Source organism: Mauremys mutica, chromosome 16, assembly GCF_020497125.1.
Source record: "Mauremys mutica isolate MM-2020 ecotype Southern chromosome 16, ASM2049712v1, whole genome shotgun sequence".
NCBI classification, from domain to species: domain Eukaryota; kingdom Metazoa; phylum Chordata; order Testudines; family Geoemydidae; genus Mauremys; species Mauremys mutica.
This window is the reverse complement of record NC_059087.1, coordinates 2,825,521-2,851,890: the sequence shown is the minus strand read 5'-3', so window position 1 is coordinate 2,851,890 and position 26,370 is coordinate 2,825,521. Positions and strand designations below refer to the sequence as shown.

Sequence of the window (26,370 nt, the reverse complement as noted above, 5' to 3'; positions counted from 1 at the left end):
AGGAGCTGCTAGGAAGGCGCTGTCACACCCACAACAGTGACCTCATGTGAGAGTAAGAGAAGAGGTCAGTGGTGGGTGGGCTGAGGGAGCTAGAGAGGAGTAGAGAGAAAGAGACAACACGACTGCTCAGATGAGCTGGTCCGAGTTAGGTGTGTGGGTTCATGGAGGGTGTCTTAAAACAAGAAGTAGATCCTGCAATGACTGGGGGCCAATGGAGCAGTCTGAAGAAGTGATACACCACTACCTCGATATGACGCCACCGTATATAATACGAATTTGGATATAACGCAGTAAAGCAATGCTCTGGGGGGTGGGGCTGCGCACTCCAGTGGATCAAAGCAAGTTCAATATAACACGGTTTCACCTATAACGCTGTAAGATTTTTTGGCTCCCAAGGACAGTGTTATATCGAGGTAAAGGTGTAGTTATTTTCATTGAGTGACTGCTGCATCAGATAAGTTCAGAGTCCACCTCCCATCCCTAGCTGGGGCCACTGTGTCCTGGAAGTTAAATCCCCAGGGTATCTGTAGCAGATTGCAAAAGTAAGGTTAACAGCTATCATTATGGTTGTTTAGATGCTGCATGAGAGAGAGAATGCCTCTTCCCTTCCCAGTATCCTCCTTTGCTGTGTATCACTGAAAGGGAAGTTTTGACAGGCTCATAACAAGTCAGGTTGAAAGCTATTTTTTCACATTTTAATTTAAATTATCCACTCGTCCGCAACATGTTCTGACCAGTTCTGGTTTCTCAATCAAGCCCTGTGGAGGTTGTTTTCTTGGGAAAGCAGATGGGTGCACTGCTAATGGGGCTAACGGGCCTAGTCTGACCCTCTACATTTGTGAACTTTCTTCCCCCCCGGCACAGCAAAAGGACCTGGAAACTTCTAATCTGAATCAGCGAATTGCAGTGCTGGCCACCCGAGTGCAGGAGCTCACCTCACCGGAGGCCTGGGACGAGGATACTGTGGCTACCCTAAGGAAGAAGCTTTGGGAGCTTGAGTTCAGTGCAGCTGAACAGCAAAAAGAACTGAGCCGACATGCAAATGCTGTTGAGCAGCTGGAACAGGTAACATCTCCTCCTGAGGCTATTCTATCCAGTAGGTCCAAGATCAGTGCCATGGTCTCCAGCCACCCTGAGAAGCGCAGAACAAGTATTCAGCTCCCCAATCTGAGATTGATTGTTAGGGTCTTCTGCAGCCTCTCACCTTATAGAAACTCAGTGTTCAGTTTATTGATTCTTCTCCTTGTTTAACTATTTTAATATGATTCAGTTGTTTCATTATCAAGCCTTAGGCTCAGAAACCCATTCAATTGATGGGTAACAGGTGTTTTGCATCGTTATGGCTGAGTCTTGCAAGGTGATAGCCGCACATCACGGTGACAGGCTGACAGGATGCAGGTGGTAACTTCAGCAGCTTTCTGCTTGGAAACGTTGAGCTCCTGGCAGTTTCTGTCATTCAAAGTCCCCCTGGCAGTGAGGTCTGGGATCTGAGATGTGATAGGTAGTTGTGCCCCTCCCATGCGTCGGCGCTGCCTGGGCTGCCCACCTGGCATCCTTCTTAAATCTTCAAAGGAAAAGTGCTGCAATTTCCTTCCCGGTCAGTGAACTGGGGAAGTGCTTGTAACAATTCCCCCGGCTTATCTTTGTCTTGGGCCTCCTCAGCTCCACATGCGGCTGGAAATGGAAATAGAACGAATGAAGCAGATGCACCAGAAGGAGCTGGAAGACAAGGAAGAGGAGCTAGAGGATGTTCGCCAGTCCTGTCAGAGGAGGGTATGTCAGCAAAGTGGTCATTGGGATGGGACTTGCTGAAGGGTGTGACCAAGGGACTCAGGGTGGGATGCGTTATTAACCTGCCTTTGGGGGGGGATTTAGAATTCTCTGCTACATGTGGATTTGACTGGGGAACAATTAAGGAATTAGGCCCAGATTTTTGCAACTATTTAGACATTGCACTGCTCAGCATTGCAAGGCCTAACTGATTTAGACAGAAAATGGGACTGGGCAAATATAGCTTGTAATCTAAGGGCAATATTCTGAAAGGTGCAAACCCCTATGTTTAACATCGTGTTGACATGCTGCTTTCAAGCAGCCAGTGTGAGCCATGCACCTTGAGCACCCTGTTGTCAATAGCAAATTATCTCTGTTGAGGATGAATTTATCTGTGCTTTTGTATAAAACAAAAAAGAGGGGTGTGGGTGTCAGGCCAGAATGGGAAGCAAACGCAAGCGGCCACAGCCAGACATTTGTGGAGGAGTCTCATCTGAAGGATGAGTGGGTCACTGACGCATGTATGACTCCATTATTGTCAGGGCCGTGGTCCTGCAGAGAGACCCTCCATATTACAATGTGCTGGTGAAGAATCATGGACAGCGTCATCATTCTGTCCAGGAAAATTAATACAGGGAGTTCAACTGTTGGCCATGTTCATCACATTTTCTATGATTCTCTCTACACGTCCCCTCTTTTTCTATTCCTTTCTACTTATTCTTAGGCCCAATGGCTTTCAGTTACTGGGCATTATTACGCTGTCTTCCACTTGGAAATCCTGTAGTCGCAGTTCCCAGGCTTTGTCTGTGTTTGTTTTGTTAATTGCCCTCTGTGAAGGGGTAAGATAGTGTCAATTTCACTGAAAATTTTTTGAACGGGTTCCAAGGCTGCTCTCAGCTAAACAGATATTTTTCTTCTTTTCCTTCCCTTGCCCCAAACAGATTGAATGTTTCTTTTCTAAATGAGAAAATGGCAGAGACTCTCAAGAGGGGAATCAATATTTAGTATCTCGCTTGCTCGCGTTTCCCTTTGAAACACAGTTGATGAGCAGCTTTTCAGAGATGCAGAAGGAGGCTGGTGGGTGACTTGAGAGAGCGCTGATGAGCCATGCCAGCCACTAACAGGTTCAGAGATGGAGTCTTCTTGGCAAGTTCGCTGCTCTAGGCCAGGTCCTTCCAGTGGCTCGAAGGAACAAAAACCATGGTGTGAAATAAACCATTCTGATTTTCCCCACCCCATTTAGGGTCTAGCTGGTCCTCTGTCAGCTGCACAGCAAAGCTCTGAACTGATCATCAGGATCTTGTTTCATTGCCTCAACAAGAGGTGATAAGTGGTGACTAGAGAGGGCCCAGTTCGGTTCCCCTAACACTTACCATTTCTTCAAGCCTCTCCCTCCTCTGTCAGCTGTACAAACGTGGCCTGATTAGTCCTCACAACACCTCCATGAGCTCACCGTTGTGACCTCATCACAGGTGGGAAAACTGAGACACCCAGGTTACGTGACTCGGCCCGAGGTCAGAGAACAAGTCCTTGTCAGAAGTGCAGGGAATATGGCCCTCTCTTCTCTGGCCACAGTCGCACTAATTCTCAGGAACTGCTGTGGCATCTCTAGGCTACCTGAGGGTTCCCCTGCTGGGGGGAATCCCCTGTTGTCAGGGTAGGCTCCAACTAGAGCTGTGCAGAGCAGCCATGAGAACTGGAGCATCTGGTCTGTCTGCCTCTCCCAAAGGATGAGGAAGCAGAACAGAACTGATCTTTGCAAAAGAGCGTTGAGGCAACAATAATTATAGATGTGAAAGGTGCTTCTGGCCATGACCTTCAAATTCACTCAGGGTGGTGCCACGGACCAAGCTGGAAGTGGCCCCTGGAAAGCTTTGTGGGTTGGGAGGAGGCCTCCCCATCTCCCTCTCATGGTTGCATTGCCAAGAAGGTACTGGGGTCATCTTGCCAATACACAGCAGGTACGTCTACACAGCCCCAAACCCCCGTGGCAGTGAGTCTCAGAGCCTGCGCCAAAGGACTCAGGCTTGTGGGGTTCATGCTACAGGGCTGAAAATAGCAGTGGGTGGGAATGTCTACACTGATCATTTTGGCCCCTTAACGCGAGCCCGAGTCAATTGACCCATGCCTGAGACTTGCTGCTGCAGGGTTTCTTTGCAGTGTTGACATATCCAGAGTGTCTTTAGAGGACAAGAAGTCTCCCATCCCTACTAGCAATGATGGGAGTGTTCAACTGGCTGCCAAGCTACTGCGTGTGTGCCAGCAGGGACCCTTACTTTGCTGCTGCTTTCGCCGTGCCCGGGCAGGCCAAACCATTGGGCCATATTATTATATTTTCAATCAAATTGAGGGACTTCATGTAACGTGAATGGCTAGGCCTGTGATTGCTTTCGCCTTTTTATACGGGAAGGTGCAAACTGTTCAGAGACCGCTGGAAGGAGCAAGCAAAGTAGTGTCTGGGACGTAGTTATTAAGTTGGAGGCAACCCCCGCGGCCTTCTGCTGGCCTCAGCTGGGGCAGGAGATTGCATTCTGAGCAGTCTGTGTGCTTCTCACCTGTGTGCAGCTTCGTCAGCTGGAGATGCAGTTGGAGCAGGAATTTGAGGAGAAGCAGATGGTGCTCCACGAGAAGCAGGATCTGGAAGGGCTCATTGGGACCCTCTGTGAGCAGGTAGGAAACTGGAATCCATCAGTCACCTTATTTTACCAGCTCCTGGGAGATGGCTTATGAAACTGCCAGCCAGACGCCCGTGTGTGTCTCCAATCCTTGGCATTACCTTCTTGCACTCGGGATGCCCCCACCCAAACACTGTTGCCTTTTTTTATTCATATGGGACAAGTTACAAAAAACAAATGAAGCCCCCTGCTATCAGAGATGCTGCGAAGGGGCAAATCCCAGCTCTTCTTCCTCCAGACATTCTCCTGGCTATTAGAGCACTATCATGCCATAGCAGTTCTAATGCTGTGCTCCCAGTATAGTCCCAGAACAAAGGTGGGGCTGGGCCCACAAGGGGATCTTGGAGGTGCAGCTTTATAGTTTTTCCCAGGGTAAGTGTCTGGATAACTAACCATGGGGAAGGAATGCTTTCCTTGTACTATTTTTGTGGGAGCAGCAAACAAACCAACAGGAATGCTGGAACAGCTCCTTCTGCCCAGAGAAGCCTGGTATCAGATTGTTATGTACTGTAGATGTCTGTCCCTACCACATTCATTCAAACAAACATTTTGTTACCATCTAATGTGTGGAGGGCAGTGAGTGGAGAGCATGTGCTGGAAAAAGCATACACAGCTCTTTCATGTTAAATGATACGATAAGGAACTTGAACGTAGCTTCATTAGACGACATTTCGATTAGGTGACCGAGGAACCTAGCCACGTTTCGAAACTCTCTCCTGCACCAAGTCCTGTAGCGGGAGTTCTCATTAAAGGCCAGGGCCATGCTGGCCCTTACCTGGGTGTGCAGGGTAAGAGCCGGACAGAAGAGCAGCCTCACTGGACAGCTGGACATGCTGTCTCATCGCTTCCGTACGGAAAGACAGGAAGACTCAGGGCTGTAGCCCAGGGAGCTGAGTCTGTTATGCGAATGTTTTCAAACTGCCTGTGGACAGCTCAGCATTATATTGCAATTAAAATAGCTTTAAAACAAGGGCACACCGAGGAGAGTGGGAGCTACTTATTTGGAGGTATGGTCATTAGCTAGCATAGCTCCTGGTCACTGGAACGAGCTGGCTGGGGTTCATGAGGTCTGGCACTTCTGTATGTTCATTACATTTTGGAGAGAAGATGAAGAATTTTGGAGTCTAACAACACTGTGCAGTGGTGGGGAGATTTCAGGATAGATGTAAAATTGTGTAATGGGGCCTATCCAGAACTTCACACAGGCTTTCAGCTCATAAAATACTTGTTAACTGGCAGAATAAACACTGCTATATAAATGCAGGGTATCGTTATTACTACCACCAGTCAATTCAGCGTTTTCCTTCTGTTTGATAGTTTACAAAAATTAGCACAGGTGAATGAATGTAGCATATGAGCTGCAGAGAGAATTCAGTGCATGGGAGGGTAGGTAGTGTCAGATTGTCCTTACCAAAGGATGCTGCCCTGCTGGTACCCTACACAAGGCATTGCCAGGACTGTATAATCTCTCTCTCCATGCCCTGCACCAAATGACCACGTTCACTGTTGTGATTCTTCATTTCCTATTGTGATTAGCAGAAAGGAAGAGCAAATGTGGGCATGAAAAACACTGTATTAGTCAACTTTTCTGGCCCTGATTGCAACGAGAAGGCACCTGTCGGTGATGACAGAGAGGGCAGGCAGAGACTGACATTCTCTGTGCACTGAAAATGGCAAAGTCAATAAACCCAATTTGTATTTATGACACAGAATTAATCTGCTGTGGCAGACAAGCGCTGAGACAGGACAAACAGTACAGTACAGCATGCAGGAGATAGCCTGCCTCTGGGGGGAGAGAGAATGGGAGAAAGGCACATCTGCTCTGCTTTAGAGTTCCTAGTAGCGCTACACTTTGATTTGCAGTGGACAGTATGCTGCAGACCTGCTTATCGAACAGCTGAAAGCCAATTAAGGAAGCGGAGACACCACCAGTGTTTTCAGGTTATGGAAAAATGCCAAGCAGCTTTAAAACAAGTTCCAAGGTCAAGTCTGTGTAATGAATTTTAACCAGTGAACAGATGATAGGAGAATAGATCTGAGAGCAGAGGAGATACATAAGGAATATTTAGAAGCACAGACTGCAAGTGCCATCATATTCCAATTAGTATGAAATCAAACACTGAAACCATGTCCTTGTTTGCTCGTTTTTTTTCTAATTCTCTTATCTTGTGTCCATGGATACTCACAAATTCATTTGGATGTAGAATATTTTAAACTCACTTCCTGTTTCCCTTCATTAAAGGGCTTCAGGGTAATACACTGGCACAAAATTAACTGGTGAGGAGCCCCCATAACAACACAAACCTCTGCCTATAGGGCAAGCGACACAACTCAAACTGAATAGCTGTCATTTGCAAAGAGTCCTTTCACTATAAAAACAGATGCTCTGCAGTAGCGCTGTGGGAATAATTCATATTGAATATTTATTTGGTGGGGTTTTTCCCCTGTTGTTTTTTTCTGATGTGGAATTTCCCAGATAAAATTGTATGTTTTCTTGAATTTTTTTTCATTCTTCAATAACTTGTGATAACTTTTACATTTTAGCTGTTCAGTATTTGAAATTTGAGATGTTGCTTAATCATGATTGGGTCATAAAGCACAGTGGGTAGTTTCTGTTCCCTGATTGGATGAGTGTAATCCTAGTAACCAGGTTTTAGGTGTGAATGCCTGTAGAAATCAGAGATTCAATTTCCGTGAGTCTCCATGTTAGTATTTCTCAGATGCACCAGTATTAACAGAAGGCCAGTGTGCAAGGGGCAGAGATCCAGGCAAGGCCAATCCGTTTCAACATTCAAACCAGGATTTGCAGGACTTTCCCCCCACTATTGTTGGAATTCACCCCTGATGCCAGCACAAAGCCTGGCAGAGAGGCCGCATGGGTGATTTGCAGCCTGGCTTGTAGGGGGGAATTCACTTCCCAGCTGGCTCATGTTCCACGGGTGTAAAGCCCAAATGGTCAAATCTGGAGCAATGACAGTGACCATGAAAAATACATTGTACAGTCCTCCATGATTCCAGACTGATATTCTGCTGCGTTGCTGTCTTGGTCTTCCTCGAGCCATGCTGTTTTTTCTGTATTAGTATCCTTGGTAACAATGTTCTCTAGCACTGAGAGTGGGATACTATTGCTGTAGGACTCTTCCTACTGCAGAGGAGCGATAGCTCATTCCTGGTGCAGGGTTTACTCAGAAGTTTTTCTGTGTAGGAAGCAGGGCATTGGACAGCAGCACCTGATGTTTCAGATCTGCAAGCTCTAAGTGATGGCCATCTTTCGACGGGCGAGCAGTTCAGCATGCAAAGCCTGGCACGTTCCGACGGAAGATACCCATAAAGCTTTCACTGGCATCTGTCACTGCTGAGTGGGGTCAACAGTAAAGATGAAATCGCTTAAGAGTGGCGAGATGATGGATAAAATCTGGACTCGCTGTGGATCTCAATAATAACGGTGCACACGTATTACATATAGGAAATACCACAGACTGAAGAAACTTTAAAGCACCTGGGTCCTCGACTTTGTCGTTAGTTATTCATTTGATCTGTTGGGTCACTACACACAGTTTCTTTGCTGCTCCTTTGAAATCTATTGCTTGTGCTGGAGACTGAGGCAGACTGCATCTCTGGACGAACAAGATGCTAACAGAAACTAGATCTAGTTGGCAAATTTCTAACGCAACAGTTTTCTATTGGGAAATGTAATTTCATCAAACTCAAAACGTTTTGTGAGGGCAAGTTGATTTTGACAAAGTTTTGTTGAATAAAATGTTGAAGTGAAACATTTCAACAGTCCCAGTTTCAAATGTTCCTGAGAGGTTTGGTTCCCTGGGAAATTTTGAAGTGTCACCTTTTCGTTTGATTCAAAATAAAAAACCTTGAAATGTTGGAATTGCCTGCGGAACGGGGAACTGGCTCTAATGAAAACCTTTCTGCCCCCAGATTGGTCATCGGGACTTCGACGTAGAGAAGCGGCTTCGGCGGGACCTGAAGAGGACACACGCTCTGCTCGCAGATGTGCAGCTCCTGCTGGTGACGACGGGAGAGCCCAGTCCGTCTGTCAGCAGAGAGGAGCTTGAGAAAGTTTGCAGTCAGGTCAGAGACCTTAACGCTCTGGTTATTGGTAGAGACTTGATAGACACGTTTGGTTTTCTTTTCTTTTCTTTTCTTTTCATTTGGCACCTCTCACTTTGTGATGCTGGGATGCTGGAAACACTCTAGCACCTACACGCACAGGAATAAGACACTTCTTACAGGCCTATCCCAGGTACATTATAACATCACTACACCCAAGTGACCAAGCCGCATGGACCCTCTTCTGTAAACATGCACAGACATGCATACCAACTGGCCAGTGCCCTGCCGTAATGACTTTGGTATGCATCAGTCAGGGCTAGGAAAGAGCAAGCTTCAGCTCCATAGGACTAGACTTTTGTGGAGTCATTAATGGAGTTATATCCCAGCTGTTTTCCCACAGAAATTAATTCTGATATTTTGCAGCTCTCCTTAGTATCTAAAATCTTGTGACCTGTGTATTCTTGGCCTCCCTGCTTTCAAACGGAGATAGCAGAAGTAAGAAAGGGAGCTGGAAATGTGCTCCAAAAAGTAATGTTTTGTTATTAGGAGTTCAGTCAGGAAAGCAAAGCTAGGAGTGCAGCTGCTGTCTCCCCAGGTTCTCTTTGCTGCCATGAGCTCTAGAGGAAAGAGGGGAAGTGTGTTTGCATGTAGGACGCAGAGTGAGCTCCAGCCAAATCCTTGTGTTTTAAAGTGCTGTACCTTTTACTTTCGGGGCGATCTCCCTGCTGAGACTAAAGTACCCTCTGGCCTTGGGTCGCTAAGTGAGCATCGTAAAAGATAGGGCGCCTCTTTGTGGGACAGGTTTTTCACAAGCTCCCCTCAAAGCCCTCAGCAAAACAAGCCTCCCATAGCCTCAGCAAATCTCTGGGCTTGAAACTCCTTTTCCATCTCTCTCATCTGAAACAATACAAGCTGGCCCATGCTGCCTGCACTCACTCTGTGGGCACTTACAATTCAGATCAATAGGCAGGAGTGTGACTTTAAATAATGGGGCACCTCTGATTTTAGGGTTCCTACTCATGGGTCTCATGAAGGGCCCAATCCAAAGCCCATAGAAGTCAGTGGAATGATTGTCAAAGGGCTCCGGCTCACGCCCAGCACCTGGATTTGGTTCTGTGGGATTTCCAAGGTAAAGAAGGAATCTAGTCAATTCCACAGTCATTCACTCTGTCGCTAGACACTTCCTAGTTACCAGTCACATCTACTATGGAAATAATTGTGAAGAAATAGAAAACTCATTGAAGTCAGCCCAAGAACAGCTTCCAGCAAACTCCATTCACCGTGCACAAGATGGAGGCTAATGGCTGTTTTAGGCTGTCCATCATCTGTCTAATGAACAGCGCTATCCTGACACAGCAAAGCCTTTCTAGCATTTCCTGGGGACATGATTTATTTACCTGAACCAAAGTGAAACGGCAAGATTATATGAGGCAAGACATTTTTACAGAACTTTCCTTGTTAATTGTGTGGCAAGATAACAGCAGCCTCTGCACACATGCCTGAGCACAACGAGAGTTTATCTCAGACCCCTGTAAAAGGCGTTTCTCCTCTCTCTACTGCAGACTGAAATCTTGTCTTGGGAACAACAGGTATCTAAGTAAGGCAATTACAGTTAAATAAAATGTTCTGGTCTTTCTTTTTACAGCCCATGTTAATTACCTTCTCCTCAATGTGTTTTCTACCTTTCTTGCAAATGAAGTCCCTTTTCATATCTGTTGTCATGGAAATGGTTATAAGTATTGTGTGTTGTATTATAATCTGTGCAAGGATCAGAGTTTAATTTGCTTCTGTTTGAAGCACAGACATCTTGCATTCCATAACTAGCCTAGAGCAGAACAGATGTTAGATATACACCCACCCCTTTCTTTATTCATTTTTGACTGCTCCAAAGAATTGAAAATGGTGGTGTGGGGAGAAGATAATAAAAGGATGGGTAAGAGTCTTTCTAACAAACCTCACTCAAGGTCTGTGAGCAGTGTCTGAACACTGGACCTCCAGCACTGAAAGCATTAGCTTCGACTACAGGAATTCAAGGAGTAGCTCTCTTACCTGGCAGCAGTAGTAGGTTCTTATCCTCTATGGAGATTAGTCACTGGAAGGGCATATGACACACACAGCCTGTGTATTGCAGCTCTGCAATGATATAGGGGTTGCTGCTTTTGAGAAATTAATCTCATTGTTATAGAAATGGAAAAGACCTGTTAGGTCATCTAGTCCCGCTGCTGCAGCCAGTGCAAACCTGTTTCCTACAGCGCATTGGATAATATTTGCATCAGTATCTTTTTAAAGGTTCCAAGTGATGGGGTTTTCACCACTTCTCCTGGGACACTATTTCCCCATGCTCACAAATCTCCCCGAGCGGAAGTTCTTCTGGAGGTGCTGCTCCCATTTCCCCAGGCTCGTTCCTAGCCACTCCCCTCGTTATGTGCAGCTCAGAGCCCTTTGGGGTGTGTGGCTGATGAAGCGAGAGAGACAGAGAGGAGGCTCCTCACCCCAGAAAAAAATTAAAAGCCTGGTGGAGCAGCCCACTCCCTCATGGAGCACTCTGCTTATGTGGGTGTGACTTTGGGCATCTGTCTCTCTTGGTGTAGCTGCACCCAAGCCCCCAGGAGCAGGTGCAGAGCAAGTGCCCTGGATGTTCTGCTCTTTCAGAGGTAGCTGCTTGCCATGCCGAGAGGCTGGAGCAGTTAGTGCAAGGTGTTGGGAGACAGCTTGAGAAAATGGCAGATCCGGTGTGAACAGCCTTAGGACCCTTGCTAGACTGCTTGGCCAGCCCAGTAAGAAGATAAGGAACCTCACACTAATTATCACCTGTGCTGTGCTTGCTAATGCCGCCTTGGTATCTATTCACGAGCACAACGCAGAAAGGAGAGGCAAGAGAGTAATGATGATTTAACGACACCAATCTTCAGAAGCCATTTAGTAATTAATCCACGTTGTACATTTCCACTGGAAACAGACTAATCTGGAGACTTAAGCAATTCCAACAACATACATATATAATTGAGATAATAGTTCTGCATAAATAACATCTGTGAGCTGCAGCTGTTTCCACCTGGCACCGGGGCGGGGGGGAAGATGGAAGGGGATCTTGGTTTAAAGCAATTCTATTTGTTGAAGAGAAACATCTCTAATAAAGCAACTCATTAATTTCTGGTCAGCGGCAGGGAGCAGAGTGAGCATCAGCTGACTGATTTCTAGTGGTACTCAGTACCCCCAATATATTCTGCTCCATGGGTGATGGTACTAGCTATGACCCACTTATAGTGGGGTTTGGGAGGACACAGGTGGAGTTTGAAATGATGCCCACAGGGGCTTGAGACAGTGAAAAGCACACACCAGTTGATGCTGAATCAGAAAAACAAACGGAAGCTCAGCCCATATCATTCAGCACCTCTTTCTCTTTTTGACTTGGAAGGTCCTTGTTTTAGCTGGCAAAGGGGATTAAAAACAGTTGAGAGCAATGCCCCCTGTGAGCAGTTGTGCAGACCCTGCGCACCTGAGTTACTGCGCTAGATGGGTGACTTACAGCACTTAAGGCCTGTCTCCTGGTTAAAGATCAAATAGCCCCCAAGCTTCTTCAGCCACCTCGGGGAGACAGGCCCAGGACTCACCCCACTCTCCTGTGCACAGTGTCTTTTCTAGTCTTCCTAATAGCAATTGCTCTTTACTATTGGTGCCTTTTGCTCTTGGAAACAACACACTATGGAGCCTGCTGCTCAGCTCTGTCGTCCTGGATCCCCACCAGGGTTCATCTGTGCGGATTGAACACGAGACCTCTACCCTTGCGGTGAAGGGGTGGGTCCATTACCTGCTACTGATAGTAGCCGTTCGGAGCGGGCGGACACATAACACATACTGAGCCAGTGGGTTCTGCAGACGTTCATCCCAGTCCTGATTCCCCAGAACACCCTTAGTTAGAGTATCAACCTAGGGACCCCCATCGTCACCATTCCTCAGCGTGACTGGCCTCTGCTACGCTCGCTGTACAGCCCGCACACTATCCGTCAGCATCACTTGTTATTGTACGGCCCCCAGAAGGGTGCTGGCTGCCTTGCAGCGAGCGGGAGGAGGCGCAATCCCTGCCTCGTACAAGCCAACACGGCCGATAGTTTGTGGCTGGTTGGTAAATCTAACTACAGTGTTAACCACCAGCGTTAGGCAAACTTGCTCTCCTTTGTGCAGCCTGCCCTGCCCTTGGCATTTTCAGTGTGGGCGACCTGAGGCACCTCGGGTCACAGCAGTAACAAACCAGTAAAAATAAATCGCTGTCCAGTGCGTAGAGACTTTCTTTCTTTCCCGGGCCTGTCTGGACCAATGCTGCTGGAGGTGGGGTGGGTGGGGCTGTAAATGTTTGGCTGATGCTGATCATTAAAATATGGGTGCTCATGATTTTTAATGTTTCATGAAATTTGCCTTGAAAAAATGCAGCTTTTCCCTGTTAAAAACAAGCCGTAATGGTGTGCTGCTCCCAACGCTACATCAGAGCCTCCCTTAGTGAGGAGTGTTGTCCTGCCCTCTTTGTGCTGGTCCCCCTCGCTGCCCCACCTTGCAGGGGCGAACTGTGGCAGGCTATCAGATTAGTGCAGCCCTGAACTGCAGCTAATAGTCTCCAGTGCCTGTGTGGCTTCCTCCCGGAACGCACACATGCGGCTGCTCTCACTCAGACATACGTTAATTCCTACTTCATGCTTTATTCCCCTGCCTCGTAGCGTGCAGGAAAGCAAGCTGATGGGAACAGGAGACGATGTGACAGTGTGGAGTCCTGAAGTTCCTTGGGAGGGCCAAGAAACACTGCATGGTAGATTTAGGAGGTATTCTTCCTCTCTCTCTAAAATCATGCTGTATGTGTGTCTTATTGCTCCTGCGCTCCTGACAGACCGTTCCGCCTGCAGTGACGGGTGTGCCCTGGAAGATGTCACAGGCAGAAGATGGCTCAACCCTGTGACAGCATGCAATGTTCAACCACAATCTCAGTGCTCACAGATCCACATCAGTGCTTTTCGTGAAGTCAGCCTGATTTCCATGGGAAACTTCTCAAACTCCATGAAGACACAGTGAATGTCCCTGATTTTTCTTATGGCATTAAAAATAAATCAAGACATTGCCTTTGGCAGCATGATTTCCTGTGTTTGCTGCCCCATAAAATGCCAGTGTTACTCTTCGCTGGCAACTGGGCTGCTGAGGTGTATTTCCTGCTTTTCTGCTCGCTGTTACTAACTTGCTCTTTCACAGAGGCCTGCCTTTCCTTCATTGCTCTTCCTCCACGACCTCTCTTGTCCCATAGTTCAGGCTCGCTTTCTCATGCCCTACTACCCTGCCTAAAGGAGGCAGTGGTGTTTCTAATGGCATTTCAGCCCTCATGGGTTCTGATTTGCTGGAAGTGTTCAACCCCAGGCAAATTAAATAGGTTAGAAATTCTCCAGAAGCCTTCCTCCCCATACTTCATTCAGGTTATGAACACAGATTTCATTCTATCTGAACTCGACTGTCTCCACTGTCTCCCATTAAATACCCAGCTCCCTTGTTCGGTCCGTAATGGAATTTCCCACTTGGGGAAAGTAAATGGAAATTCCCGTCACAAATGCATTATGTATGAACTGATGAATAACATTAGTTTGCTATGCTAAGCCATCTGTTAAATACCTGTGTAAAATGGATGCTTCAGACTTATTAAGATACCAAACAACGCTCCAAGACCATGCAGGTTTTGCTAAAATATTGCATTTTTGTTCCAAGTTTTTGTTCTACCAGTGATTTGTGGAGCTGGTCGTGGAATTTATTAGATTTCGAAAGCCTTGTCATGCATGACATTAGAAATCTGAGGAAAGGGGTAATCATGAAGCTGTTTTAATACATGCATTGCCTCGCAGTGTTGTCAGCACGTTGAGGAGTCAATATTCACAGTATCAAGACTCTCTCTCAAGAACATCAGTCTCCAGGGCAGGCACCAGCCCCTAAAATAAAGGCAAACAATGAAGAAGGGCCATGATGCAAAGCTATGCTAAGAGAACAGCTATGGCAGGAGGGCTGTATCTGCATCAATAGTACAGAAAAGCATTCGGCAGGACACAGCTGGAAAGGTCTCTGCACATTCATGAGAATGGCTCCCAAGTACTTGAACTTCTGGATTTTCCTTGATTTCTGCTATGCTGGGATTCCCTTCCTCGTCTTAATGAGGCCAGGATGCATCATTACTGGCCACCCCCCATTCTGTATTGCAAGTGCCGACCCCCATTGGAGGGTGAAGTTCTCTTGGCAGTGAGCGAAGGGTGTTTGGCACAGCCCAAGTTCTACTGCCAGTAGGAGGAAAGGTGGGAGCTACTGACTGATGCACTGTAAAAAACTAGTTCAGCAGCACAAAAAAGACAGGAACCACTGCACTAAGGACAGTATTAGAGCAGATGGCTATGTCTGGCTCTTCCTCTCTGGTCCAGAATAACAAGGACCCCTTGACTCTGGTAGACACACTTCTCCCCAGCCTCTGCATAACTTCTACCGACCAACTTCCTTTCATAACACCAAATGGAACTTAGAAAAATCCATCCATCACAAACGTTCCACCACAAGTGGACACCACGGAGTCCTTCCATATCCAGTTTGATGCTTCGATCAGAAAACCAGCTTCCAGCTGCTTCAGCTAAGATAAGTCCTTTGCAAGTTTGAAGTAGCTCACGTACACGACTAGTTAACTCTTCGGCCCTCTCAGTTCTATTTGGAGAACACCGAAGGTTCTCCCTGGGCACAGTGGGAGGTTAGCATGATGTCTTCATTGTCAGTCCAGCACCCTGTCACTTAATCCTGTCAAGCTACAAGGTGCCTGGTCTGTGCCTGAGGATGCCCTGTAGAATTCTTACACAGGACTCTTCTCTTCCTTTCTCAATGCTTTGTATTCCCACAGAGCCACAGGTATTTTCACAGTTCAAAGGTACTTCATGTAATTATCTGTCAGTTGACAGTGGCCGTCAGAATATGAGCAATGGTCTGTAGTTGATCCTGGGTGCAGACATTACTTCTGAATTGCAGAGTGAGTCCCTGGGGTTTGTTGAAGAGTTTATATAAAAATTTGCATTTCCTACGCCCTCAATAAATCCATAAATCCCAACCAGTCGCTACTGTATTGTTTAGCAGGCGTGTTCTTTGTACTAAAAACCCTTTCATTCAGAAATGCAGTTTTCTTACGTGCCCTTAATATCACTGCATCTTTTCTTACTTACTGGTGGTTTTAAATGTCATTACTTAAATTAAAGGATTTGGAAGGAATCCTGGGTTTAACCAGCTATATATGATATATTTATCTACTACATGAGAACCCCTCCAGCCAGGGTAATGTTGAATCAATTTATTTGAAGGGATGGTACAACAATTATGCACAAATAAAGAGTCAAGTGGCACATTTCACTCCCTCTTGCAGTCAGCAATCTCCATTTTTGCCTGGTTATTTATTCCCTCTGCATGTGAAAGGATTCTGTGTAAGGGTCAGTTACTCAGGTTACTGTGATTCATTCTTTAAAATGCTATATATAAGTCTTTGTCAAAATGGTGACAAACTGCCCAATTAAGAACACTAGAGGTGGGGGTGGGAGAAGCAAGTGAATGAGCATTGTCAGTCTTCAGCACTGAAGTGGATATAAGAGACTAATAGGGATTCATTTTTAAATACGGTGTTACAACAGGGAAAAACCATCGAAAAATAGCTTGTGAATGTCTGGGGGAAAGAACTTATTAGTTAAAAGAAAGGGATCCCTTAGAATATTGAACAGTGAGTTTTCCTGAGCAGAGCAGCTATATCTGATCTGTAGCCACTGATTCAAGAGCACTATGCTTGCATGTGGTTTCCACAATATCACGTACCGCGAGAGCTAACCCACAGGTGTCAACGCCTTACAAACTCCTTCCAGCTGCCACTCTGAAGTACTTCTTTTGGCGTGAAATGAACCCCAATTCTACTGAACAGCAGTGCCAGGCTGTGCTGTGTAAGCCCAAGCACTTCGTACGACCAGGCAAGGAAACCACACTGCCCCCTCTGCAATCAACAGGAATCCTGAGTGCTTAAAGCAGGACAGATTAAACCACCCAGAAGCCTGCCTTCAGAAAGGACTGGGAGGCATAGAAAACAAAGACTGGATTCATTTATGATACAACATGAGAAGAACAATACTCAAAGGAGGTTTACTTTGTTAACAGTCTGTGCAGGACAGACCCAGCCAATTTTGTGGGGAAAGTGCTTTATTCTGTATTAACTGCTCTGTCCTCAATGCAATTGGTATCTCTCACTTCAGAGCATGGCTGCATACGCAGTGCTGCCTGCTAAGTAAGATGTATCTGAAACTACTGGCATTGACGATCCCTGATTAAGAGTGTAGGACTGTCACAGCACAGGGTCAGGCATTTGTGCATTTTCCTAGGGTTCCTTGGCACATGCGGGGCTAGAACATGACAGCACATGCTTGAAGAGCCACAAGTCTCCTCCAGTTCTGTTTGTTTACGCCTCAGCACCTTCTCCAGTCGCCACATTCCCGGAGCTCCTACGTTACTTTTCATCTTTTATTCTGTTTGACGTGGAAATGAGCAGCTGGTTGAATATTTCTGAAACTAGCAGCCAGCCCCCTCCCCACCAGTCCGAAAGAAACAGGTGCGTCTTGGGATCAATAAATGATGTGAGAGAATGGTGTGTTTTGCACATTACAGGCTAAGAGGTGTCATGGCGAGCTCCAGATGTACAGCACAGGGGCAGGGAATGTAATACGCATGCAGCCCTAGCACAAGAACTTGGTCTGCAGCCAATGAGTGACCCCCACGTCCCCATGCTGGGTCACCCTTGGCACAATTTCAGATGTTTCTATTTTCTAAAGCAATTGGTGCTATACCCGAGGCATCCCGGTACTTCCATCCCTGAACTGAAACTTATTAGAATATGGAACCTCTTATTATGCCATGAATATGTTCTGATGATGTTAAAGGAACGCCAGAAGGAACGGGCTGGGTATGTACGCATTCAGTTGTGCAAAGGGGAGCCAAGCAGCTGTGAAAACGCATTCCTTTCAGAGAACAGCATCTCTATAGCACAAACACAAGTACACAAAACCTGCCTTACTTTCATCCAGCCTTCTGATCTTTGATTTTTTTATTTTTTTTTGGTAGTACAAATAGGAATTGAAATTTGAAATGAATGATGTTTAACTCCTTCCAAGGTCCTTCAGTTAGGTCATTTCAGTAATTTATTGCCCAAGCTGTATGCAAAATGTAGATACTATCTTGAGTTGTGGAGGAAAGGAAATTCACAGAGCCTCACTGTGAGACTACCTCAGCAATAACTCTCTGCAGACACGTGCTTGGACTGATTGTAGACCACTAGTCATTTCATCAAATTGGACTGGCTTTAGACCCAGGAATATCGTTTTAATAAGAGTTTCACAGGACTTGAACCGTAAATGCCTTGGCCTCTCATTTCTCGTTGTATTTCTAGCTGGTGTACATGCCTGAAGGGAATCGCAAGGAAGTTTTTTAATTTTACTGGAATGATAAAGTTGTTATGGCTGCGACTGTGAAGGATTTGGTCAGCGTCCCAGCGTGGTGGGCTGTGATACTTCATAAAAGTGTCAGCCCAGACCTTTCAATAGGGAAGGGGGACTTGCTGAGCCCTATTTATAGCACTTCGCACAGAAGGAAAGAATCAGCTGGAGATGACTGATTTTATATAAATTTGGTGACCCTGAAGCACTAGAAATTGAGATTTTGAAGGCAGGAAAATGCCAGGCCAAATCCTTTGATGAAATTCCAGGTCTGAGTGCACCCCATCAAGACTGCAACAGCAATACCACCACCAAAATCTGGTGAACCATCTGGTCCCCTACTTGCAATGCCTCCTCAAAACCCACCTCTGCAGTGATGCCCACTAGAAATGCACCGATCAATGATGGCTCCAGGAGGCAGATAGGGAAAGCTGAGAGTTGTTATTGGTTTTGCAGTAGGACTTGGTGCCCAGTCAAGGATCAGAGCTGCAAAGACACTCACTGCCCGAGAGAACTGTGAATCTAGGTGTGTGACAAGACGCAAGGCATAGATAAAACAGCAAGCGGGATGTGTGGAGGGGAAGAAGATGGCTTTGTGCCACAAGCACACCTCTCTGCTCAGTCGCTTTTTTTAATAAAAACTATAGTTCAAAAATGCAAATGTGCATGGAAATTTTACCCCTCTTCCCCACCCTCTGTCTCTCACTTGCCTTCTTACATTGCAGTCTCCTTGGGCTATGGGCTGTGTCTTCCTAGGTCTTAGTATAAAGAGTCCTGGATCCTGATCGGGGTCTTTAGGCACCATCGCAATGTGTATCACAAAATTAACAATAATGTGGTGCCCCAAAAGGGAAAAGAGATGAAGGCTTTTTGATTTCTACGAGGGAGAAAGCTCACCAGGTGATGGATGTGTAGCAGCACCATTAGAGAGGTTAACACAACATTCTGGGTACCTTTGGATTTGCTATGGCTTTAAGTGGTAGAAGACCAGCCCTGTGTTTGCAAGTAGAAGAGGAGGTTTTTTTCAGGTTGAAGGAGTTAGAAATAGGAGCAGAGGGATGCAATTAAATGAATGAATATCAGGACAGTGAGTCCCCTCTGAGTGTGGAAATGGTGGTGGAATCTCAGCACCTGGGACGCTGAAAACAAGACTGAACATGGCATTGAAGCGTTCAGAATAATGGCAGAAGGAACGGTCCTCCAGCGGGGGGCTGAACTGAATAAACTGATAAGTGAGTTTCATCATTAATTTCCTTTGCATCTCACAGGCAGTTTAAATCCAGGCCTGCAGTTTATGAATTACTGTGACACCCGGCTGCTGTGACCCGTCAAGCCATTTGCATCCCTCAGATTCATTCTGAAAGCTCAGGGGTCTATTCAATCAACACTTCTCTGGCATAGGCAGATCTTAATGGCTTGACATGGTATTTCTAGGGGCCCAATAGACATAATCAAGAAAAATGCCAGTGTGTGTGAGTACTCTTCTGAATGCATTTCACATGCTGTGCAAATATCACGTGGACTTGATCCCCTGGGAAGACAAGAAGCCACTATGAAAATCATAATGTAGGATTGGTGCCATGAGTGCTCCCATACAGTGGAGTAGCACTTACTGACAATGCACTGCCGTTTCATCTCACTATGTTGCAGCATGTTAGAAATCACGCTGGTGCTAGTTATATAAAAAGAATCTGAGACTTTAAGGGGAAGGAACAACAACTGACAATCAATTTCCTCTGAAGACTAGGCCCCAAGGAAGCAAATTACCTATTTCTGCCTTCAATCACTTTTCCAAGTATGTCTCAATCACCCAGGATTATTGAGCAAAATGAACTGAGAAAAGCTGTAGTCCCAATACTTTATAATTCTCCTTTTTGTGTTAAAAGAAAAAAAAATAAAACATTTTTGCGTTTGAAAAAATCAGGATGTTTGTCTTTCTTTAGTTATTATAAAAACATTGGCTCCTGGCACATGAGTTCTCATGCATTAAACATGGTGGTGCTCCATCAGTACTAGAAAGAGGAAATGGCAAAGGAGCCTATATGTAGCAGGAAAAACAAGGGGGAAGTTCAGTAGGTGATGTTCTTATCTCTGAAGCAGTGTTGAAGCAAGGCCTCTGCATGATGCTAGGGGAACACTGATATGGATCCACCATCTTTTGGAGGAGATCCAAACTGCTGCTGCCATAAGAAATCCCATGGTATTTTTTACAATAATGTTGTGTTAACCTGTCTGAATAGGGCCCTGACTATGCGTTTAATACATTCTGCCCTTCTACAGTTTCATCTGTGGTGTGAATTGGGATGTTATTTTTCTTCCCTTCCTTTCCTACGCTGTTAGGTGGTGGTATCATTCATTGTTCCTAACTGCTGTGGTTCTGCCCACCATATCACATTTGTAGATGTGTTTTCATAAAACAGGTGCTAGGTTCTGACTGGATCGGTGGAAGGAGAGTGGGATCAAACATGGATACACAGTAGCTTCCTCTTTGCTGCAGAAGACAAATATGGTCATGCCAAACTCCACTTCTTGACAGCTGAACTAAAACAATGAGCACATGTATGTGTGGACAGGGAGGGTGGGCTTTTCAAAAGCTCTCAGCATTGAATTAACTCTGCTGACATTGAAGTCAGCAGTAAAACTCCTACTGGCTTCAAAGGAAGCGGAGTTAAGTCAATGATAACCTCCTTTGAAATGCAAGCCAGAGTGTGTTACTGACTGAACATGGCATTAGTATTTCTGAAAACATTTCCAGAAGAATCAGCCAATGTCAGTGTCAGCTGGTAGGATGAGCCAAGACAGAGAAAGCAGCAATGGGCAGGAAGGTGCATGCAGCAGGAGACAATCTCTTAAGACACAAACTAAGCAAAGAAAGAAAGAAAACCCAAACATAAAATGTGACAGGGAAGCTAGACTTTACCCTTACTGTACTGGGAGCTGGCCATACACTCTGCACTGAACTGCAATTGTCTTTTGAAAGATTTTAGAATGACATTATGTCTTCCAGATGTTGGTAACACATTTAAGATCATTGTGGTTGTAATAGCTGGGCAATAAAAATCAAGAGCAAATTAGCATTTGTAAATGTGAACTTTCATGTGTATTTGCAAATGCAATTTACACTACATGAAAAGACCATTTGCATACTCCAAATCATGAATTGCTCTAATCACAAATTACATGTAATTCATATACTTTTGCAAATGAGTGATCCCAGCACTACCTTACTACACAACTGCAGAGACAGACAGTAGAATGTCATTATGAGGCACTTGCTTCACTACTCAGCAAGATGGGGATCTATTTTAAGGATTTCTATTTATGAAGGGAATTGAATGACACCTGAAGCAAGCGGTACCGCTGAGAGAGAGTAGCATCGCACATGTTATTCTGGAGTCTTATTTCATGGCACTATAACCAATAGAAAGGAGGTTTTTAGTGTAAAATAGAAACTGAATGCCTCAAGAGCCACATAAATTTTAAAAGGCCGAGTTACAATGTATTCAATGGGTGAAAACGCTCTGGGAGTAGAATGTAAATAAACGTTGCTGTGCAGCAAAGGGGAAAGACCGATCAGTGAAATGACTTCTGGCTGTCAGTGTGAGCTGATGTCATTATCCCCTTCCTCAATTCTCTACAGTGGGAAGAAAGCAGAGCCCAATGTGCAGAGGCCCAGAATTCCCAGAAGGCTCTGGCTCTGGAGCTGGAGAACCTGCACGTGGAGCTGGAGACGATCAGCAGGAACAAGAACCTGGTACGTGCCCTGAATAGCAGACATTATTGAAACTGCTTATTCCCCACCCAGCACCCCAGGGCACTATGGTGCTTTGTTGATAGTTTTACATGTTTTATGGACTTTATTATTTAGACTCTGAGACCCTCAGGGCTGGGATTGCCAATGTCATTTGCTTATAAATTACTTTAAATTGTCCAACTTTTCAGGGGGAACCCAGTCCAGGAGCCTTTACTGTCTCCAGGGACATGTAAAAGTGGCGCAAATTATCCAGAACACACAACATACCCTAAGCTGTCTGCAGAGATGTGGTGAACACCAACAAAGCCTTGTTTGCCTCTCCCTGCCAACATTAGAAGCGCACGGACTTTCAAAATTTGAGTGGAAATGGAAAAGGCCTTTAGTAAAGTGCCACCACTGAACACAGCACGTCTGCATGTGAGGCAGAGAATTACAGCACTGAAAACCCACCACTACCACCGGCAGTACTTGGAACTTGTCGGCACCCTACTGTAATCTCTGAGTGAACAGCACCCTGTTTGTCCTCCGCAGGTTGATGAGCACCTATATCAGCTGCAGCACGAGAAAGCTGATCTCCTGAAACGCATTGATGAGGACCAGGAGGATCTGAACGAACTTATGACAAAGCACAAGGCTCTGATTGCACAGGTAAAGAGTGTGATGAGGAGGAAATACACACAGGAACATGGGGTGAAAAGGGGGTTGCTAGAAAGATATCCAGAGGGCATCATGGCGTCACACCACAGGGGAGGGTTAGAAAGATGACATGTAACCTGCTGGAATCGCATAGACATATTGCTAATACTTTTCAAACAATTAATTCTAATAATTCTAATGAGCAGTTTGAACATGCATGCCCAGACACACGCACACGGAGAGTCATTCCAATATGGTTTGCACCAGCTAGTTTATTACTCTCCTGAAATCATGTTTTTAAATAAAAATGGCAGCTAGGGATCCTTTATCAAGTGTTAACCCTTGGATGTCTATGCAAGTAATCAAAGTAACACCTCAAGTCCATCCACAAAAGTTGCTGCTTAGAAGAACAAATTGGCTTGGAGTTTGTTGGTCATGAATTTATGACTTTTTTCCCATGAAAAATGTCAACCAAAATGAAAAAATTCAGGTTTCCATTGAAAACCTCAACACTGATGTTTTTTCTCCAGGTTTCAGTGGCCAAACTGCAAAGTTGTTTAAAACTGAAAATGTTTAAAACTGAAAAGGTTGTTTTCCATTTTCACTGGAAATTGTATGATTTTCACTGAAAAAATTTCTTGGAAAAATTTCCATTTAAAAAAAATTGCAGAAAAAAAGTTTCAAAGAAAAATGTTGACAAGCTGTGTTTGGAGGTCCTTTGTGAGGTCCTCAGTCTTTGACCAGGAGGAGATTGGAAGAGGACATTGATGTGTTGAGGGTACTGGCTATGTGCCGGGAGTGTATATGGATTTTATTTGAATAGCTTAAACATATTGTGACAGCACCAGAGATCTGACCTGTCTCAGCGTAGAAAAGAGCAGAGACTTCAAAGATATAGAAGTCTCTATATTTGGCCAGAGGTCCAGTATTTTCCAGAAATTTCCTGGACTGTGAAAGGTCCATAGTAGCTTTGCAAGGGGAACAAGACTAAGGACTTACAGAATCAGCATTTGGGGATGACCCTGGTGATGTCATGGCTGATCAGCTCTGCAGAGAGTTATCCCCAGAAGCTGAGAAATCGGGTGAGGTCAGTAGATTTATGCTTGCATAATTCAGGACAGGAGCAGCTGCCCATTCAAATGTACTAAAAATGGCCTTTCCCTTGCCAGTCTTCAAAACAGAACTTCTTTGTGCATTTCCAGTTCTGCTCCAAGTTCTTTCTTTTGTCGCTATTGCTGGGTTTCTGTTTTCACAGTCTGCAGTGGACATTACTCAGATTCGAGAGCTACAGACGCAGCTGGAGGACGTGAAGAAAGAGAAACAAAGTCTTCAAGAGAAAGTATGTCCTCCCCCTTCCCCTTCAGGCTTGAAATATCTGGCACTAAGGTATGTCTGCCCAGTCACTAACTCAGACCTGGAGCAGACAGGCAATGAAGGACTTCAAGAATCACTCTGTCCTTTGGCATCTCATTGCCAATCCCTTTATTGCCCGTAGATCACAGGACTTAGTGAGTATCAGAGGGTAGCCATGTTAGTCTGTATCCACAAAAACTTAGTGAGATACTCAGATCCCCTGGAATACTCTCATACAGAGACATGTATAAGAATCCACTGAAGTTCTGAGTGTCAGTACTGAAATACAGGCTCTTTGGTGAGCTCATGTCCTGGGGGTGAATTCAAGTGAAATGTTTATGTGCTTATTGTCAGGAAATATCTCCTCTTTACAATACCATGGTCCCACTCCTCTAAGAGCAATAAAACACGCACACATGTAAAAGCCTCCTTTTAACTGCTGTAAACACTGCTCAGTATCGACTTTCCTCAGGGCAAAGCTGGAAAACTGGGTCAAACTGCATGTTCAGGAAATCTATGGAAACCTGCCGGTGAACTTTCTTTGCGACTGGGGAAAATTCACACTTAAAAGGTTCTTTGAGAGCTGGAGAATTTACTGCTCATTCTCTTCGCTGTTGCAATTTCTTGAATTGTGATGTTCTCTGTGCAAGACCACAAGCCAGCCTCATGCTGTGCACCACACCAGGGACAGAGGGAATATACCTGAGTTGGGACCTGTTTTCCTTGTTCATGGCACCCTGGCTCCAGGCCTGTAAAGTGTATCTTTAATATTAAGCACTCGAGGAGTTCCATTGACCGCATGCTTTGCTATCCCAGGCACCAAGAGTCGGACTCACTCAGACAGCGTGGAGGGTTTGACAGACAGTTTGGAGAAAATAAGAAATACTTCCCCTGTCTGGGCCAAAAATAAATTTTGAACCAAACTTTGACTGAGGTTTGAAAAGGGCTGATTAATTTTTCCCCTCATTGTTTCTGAGCCTTGGTCTAATCTTCCTTCCAAGGCTGCCTCCAGAGTTCCAGGTGCCAGCCAAAATCCCGCCCTGGGACAGAGTGCACAATTTCACACATATACCGTCCTCAAAAGATTTTAGAGGAAACCTCCCCACCCAATGGGGTGAAAAATTGCCAACGTTTTTCTATTTGTAAAACCACAGAATGTAATGAATTGTTTGCACAGTCTTCATGCAAACAATAGCATAGGAAGCTTGGGAGTATGGCTGCCACCTCTGAGGCACAAAAAAGTGGGACATCAGGTATAACCCTGAGCCCATAAAACTGGACAGCTGGCAGGGTGTAGCGAGCGCCCTTACAGGTTTCCTAGCTCAGTTACCTCAAAACAGTGATGTTCCTGGGAAACCCTGGGCAGGTGCCAACCTTCCTGGGGCGGCAGTATCTTTCTGTACAGCACGGCACCTACATGCAGCCATTGCACTTCCAGTGTGCTCTGAGGCGGGACCGTTGAAATCTCTCTATTCCCAGTGGATTTGGTGCCGCCATGAGAAGTCTGCAGGGTAGACAATAGCGCAGAGCAGAGTTAATAAAAAAGGGCTGAAAGGGGCCGAGGAGCATTTGAGCTGGTTCTGACGTTTCCAGCCAAAAGCCTGACGAATCATGACCCCCGTCTTTCCCCCACTCTCTTCTCTAAAATAGCTGCAGGCGGCTCAGGCCCGGATTGCGTACGTGGAGCAGTCGATGGTCGAACGCTCCATCGTCAGTCGACAGGAAGCGCTGATCTGCGATCTGGAGAACAAGCTGGGGTTTCAGAGTGTGCAGATCAAGCGGTTCGAGGTACGGCATATTTCTTAGCCTCTTATTTGCCTCTAACACACAAAGGGAAAATCCCTGTGAAAAAAGTGGCTGCCTCTGGGACAGGCATGTGCACTGGCAATGCCTCCTCCCATCCCTCTCCTGCAATGTCAACCAGCCTGTCCTGGCGGTAGATTGGCCTGCCTCACGGTGTGCTCCAAAGCAATGCAGCTACTTCAGGCATGGAGGGAAGACACCATAGCGTAGTGCAAACCAGTAGGACAAGAGGCTCTAGAAATGAGAGCAGACTCCTAGTCTTATGAAAGTTGCCCTGGGATCTTTCCTACCCAGAGCAGAGAGCAGCTTGAGTGCTCACATCTGTAATGCCCCCAACACATGGAACCGTTTGCATTGCCCTTGGGAGGGTGAGAGGCCGAGTCAGCTCAAGTGTCTCTTTTGGAATCTGTGGCTCTGACCAGTCTGTGTATTTCATACCAGTGAGGTTAATTATTCCTGCTTTATTTTATTGCTGTATTTACTGCGAGCCAGCAGCGTGCTCAGTGCTATAAAAACATGGAAGGAACACGGCCCCTGCCTCAAGGTGTATAGCAATATATTTATTTACTGCTCAGCACGTTGATCAAAGTGCCTTTCAGACCGTGTCACAGGGCTGTGTGGCATAGTCCAAAATCCAGCACATTCAAATCAGTCAAGGTATGGTAGGTCCATCACTATACATCTAGAACAACCTCGGCGCTTAAACCCTGGCCTATATTCGTTTATGCTCATTTCCTTTCATGTCATGAGATAAAATATAAATACCCATCCCCACCCCCACTTACATGTGACTAAT

General features: G+C 45.6%; 1 protein-coding gene across 1 annotated transcript in view; it reads left to right on the top strand.

Annotated features, from left to right (window-relative positions):
- Window positions 1-26,370, top strand: part of MYO18B (myosin XVIIIB) — a 141,767-nt gene that overhangs the window by 59,909 nt on the left and 55,488 nt on the right. Inside the window, exons 20-27 of the mRNA XM_044990214.1 lie at window positions 865-1,065; window positions 1,663-1,773; window positions 4,336-4,440; window positions 8,379-8,531; window positions 21,669-21,782; window positions 22,314-22,430; window positions 23,674-23,757; window positions 25,422-25,559. Of these exons, the coding sequence (XP_044846149.1) occupies window positions 865-1,065; window positions 1,663-1,773; window positions 4,336-4,440; window positions 8,379-8,531; window positions 21,669-21,782; window positions 22,314-22,430; window positions 23,674-23,757; window positions 25,422-25,559 (1,023 nt within the window). The remainder of the gene's footprint in view (window positions 1-864; window positions 1,066-1,662; window positions 1,774-4,335; window positions 4,441-8,378; window positions 8,532-21,668; window positions 21,783-22,313; window positions 22,431-23,673; window positions 23,758-25,421; window positions 25,560-26,370) is intronic.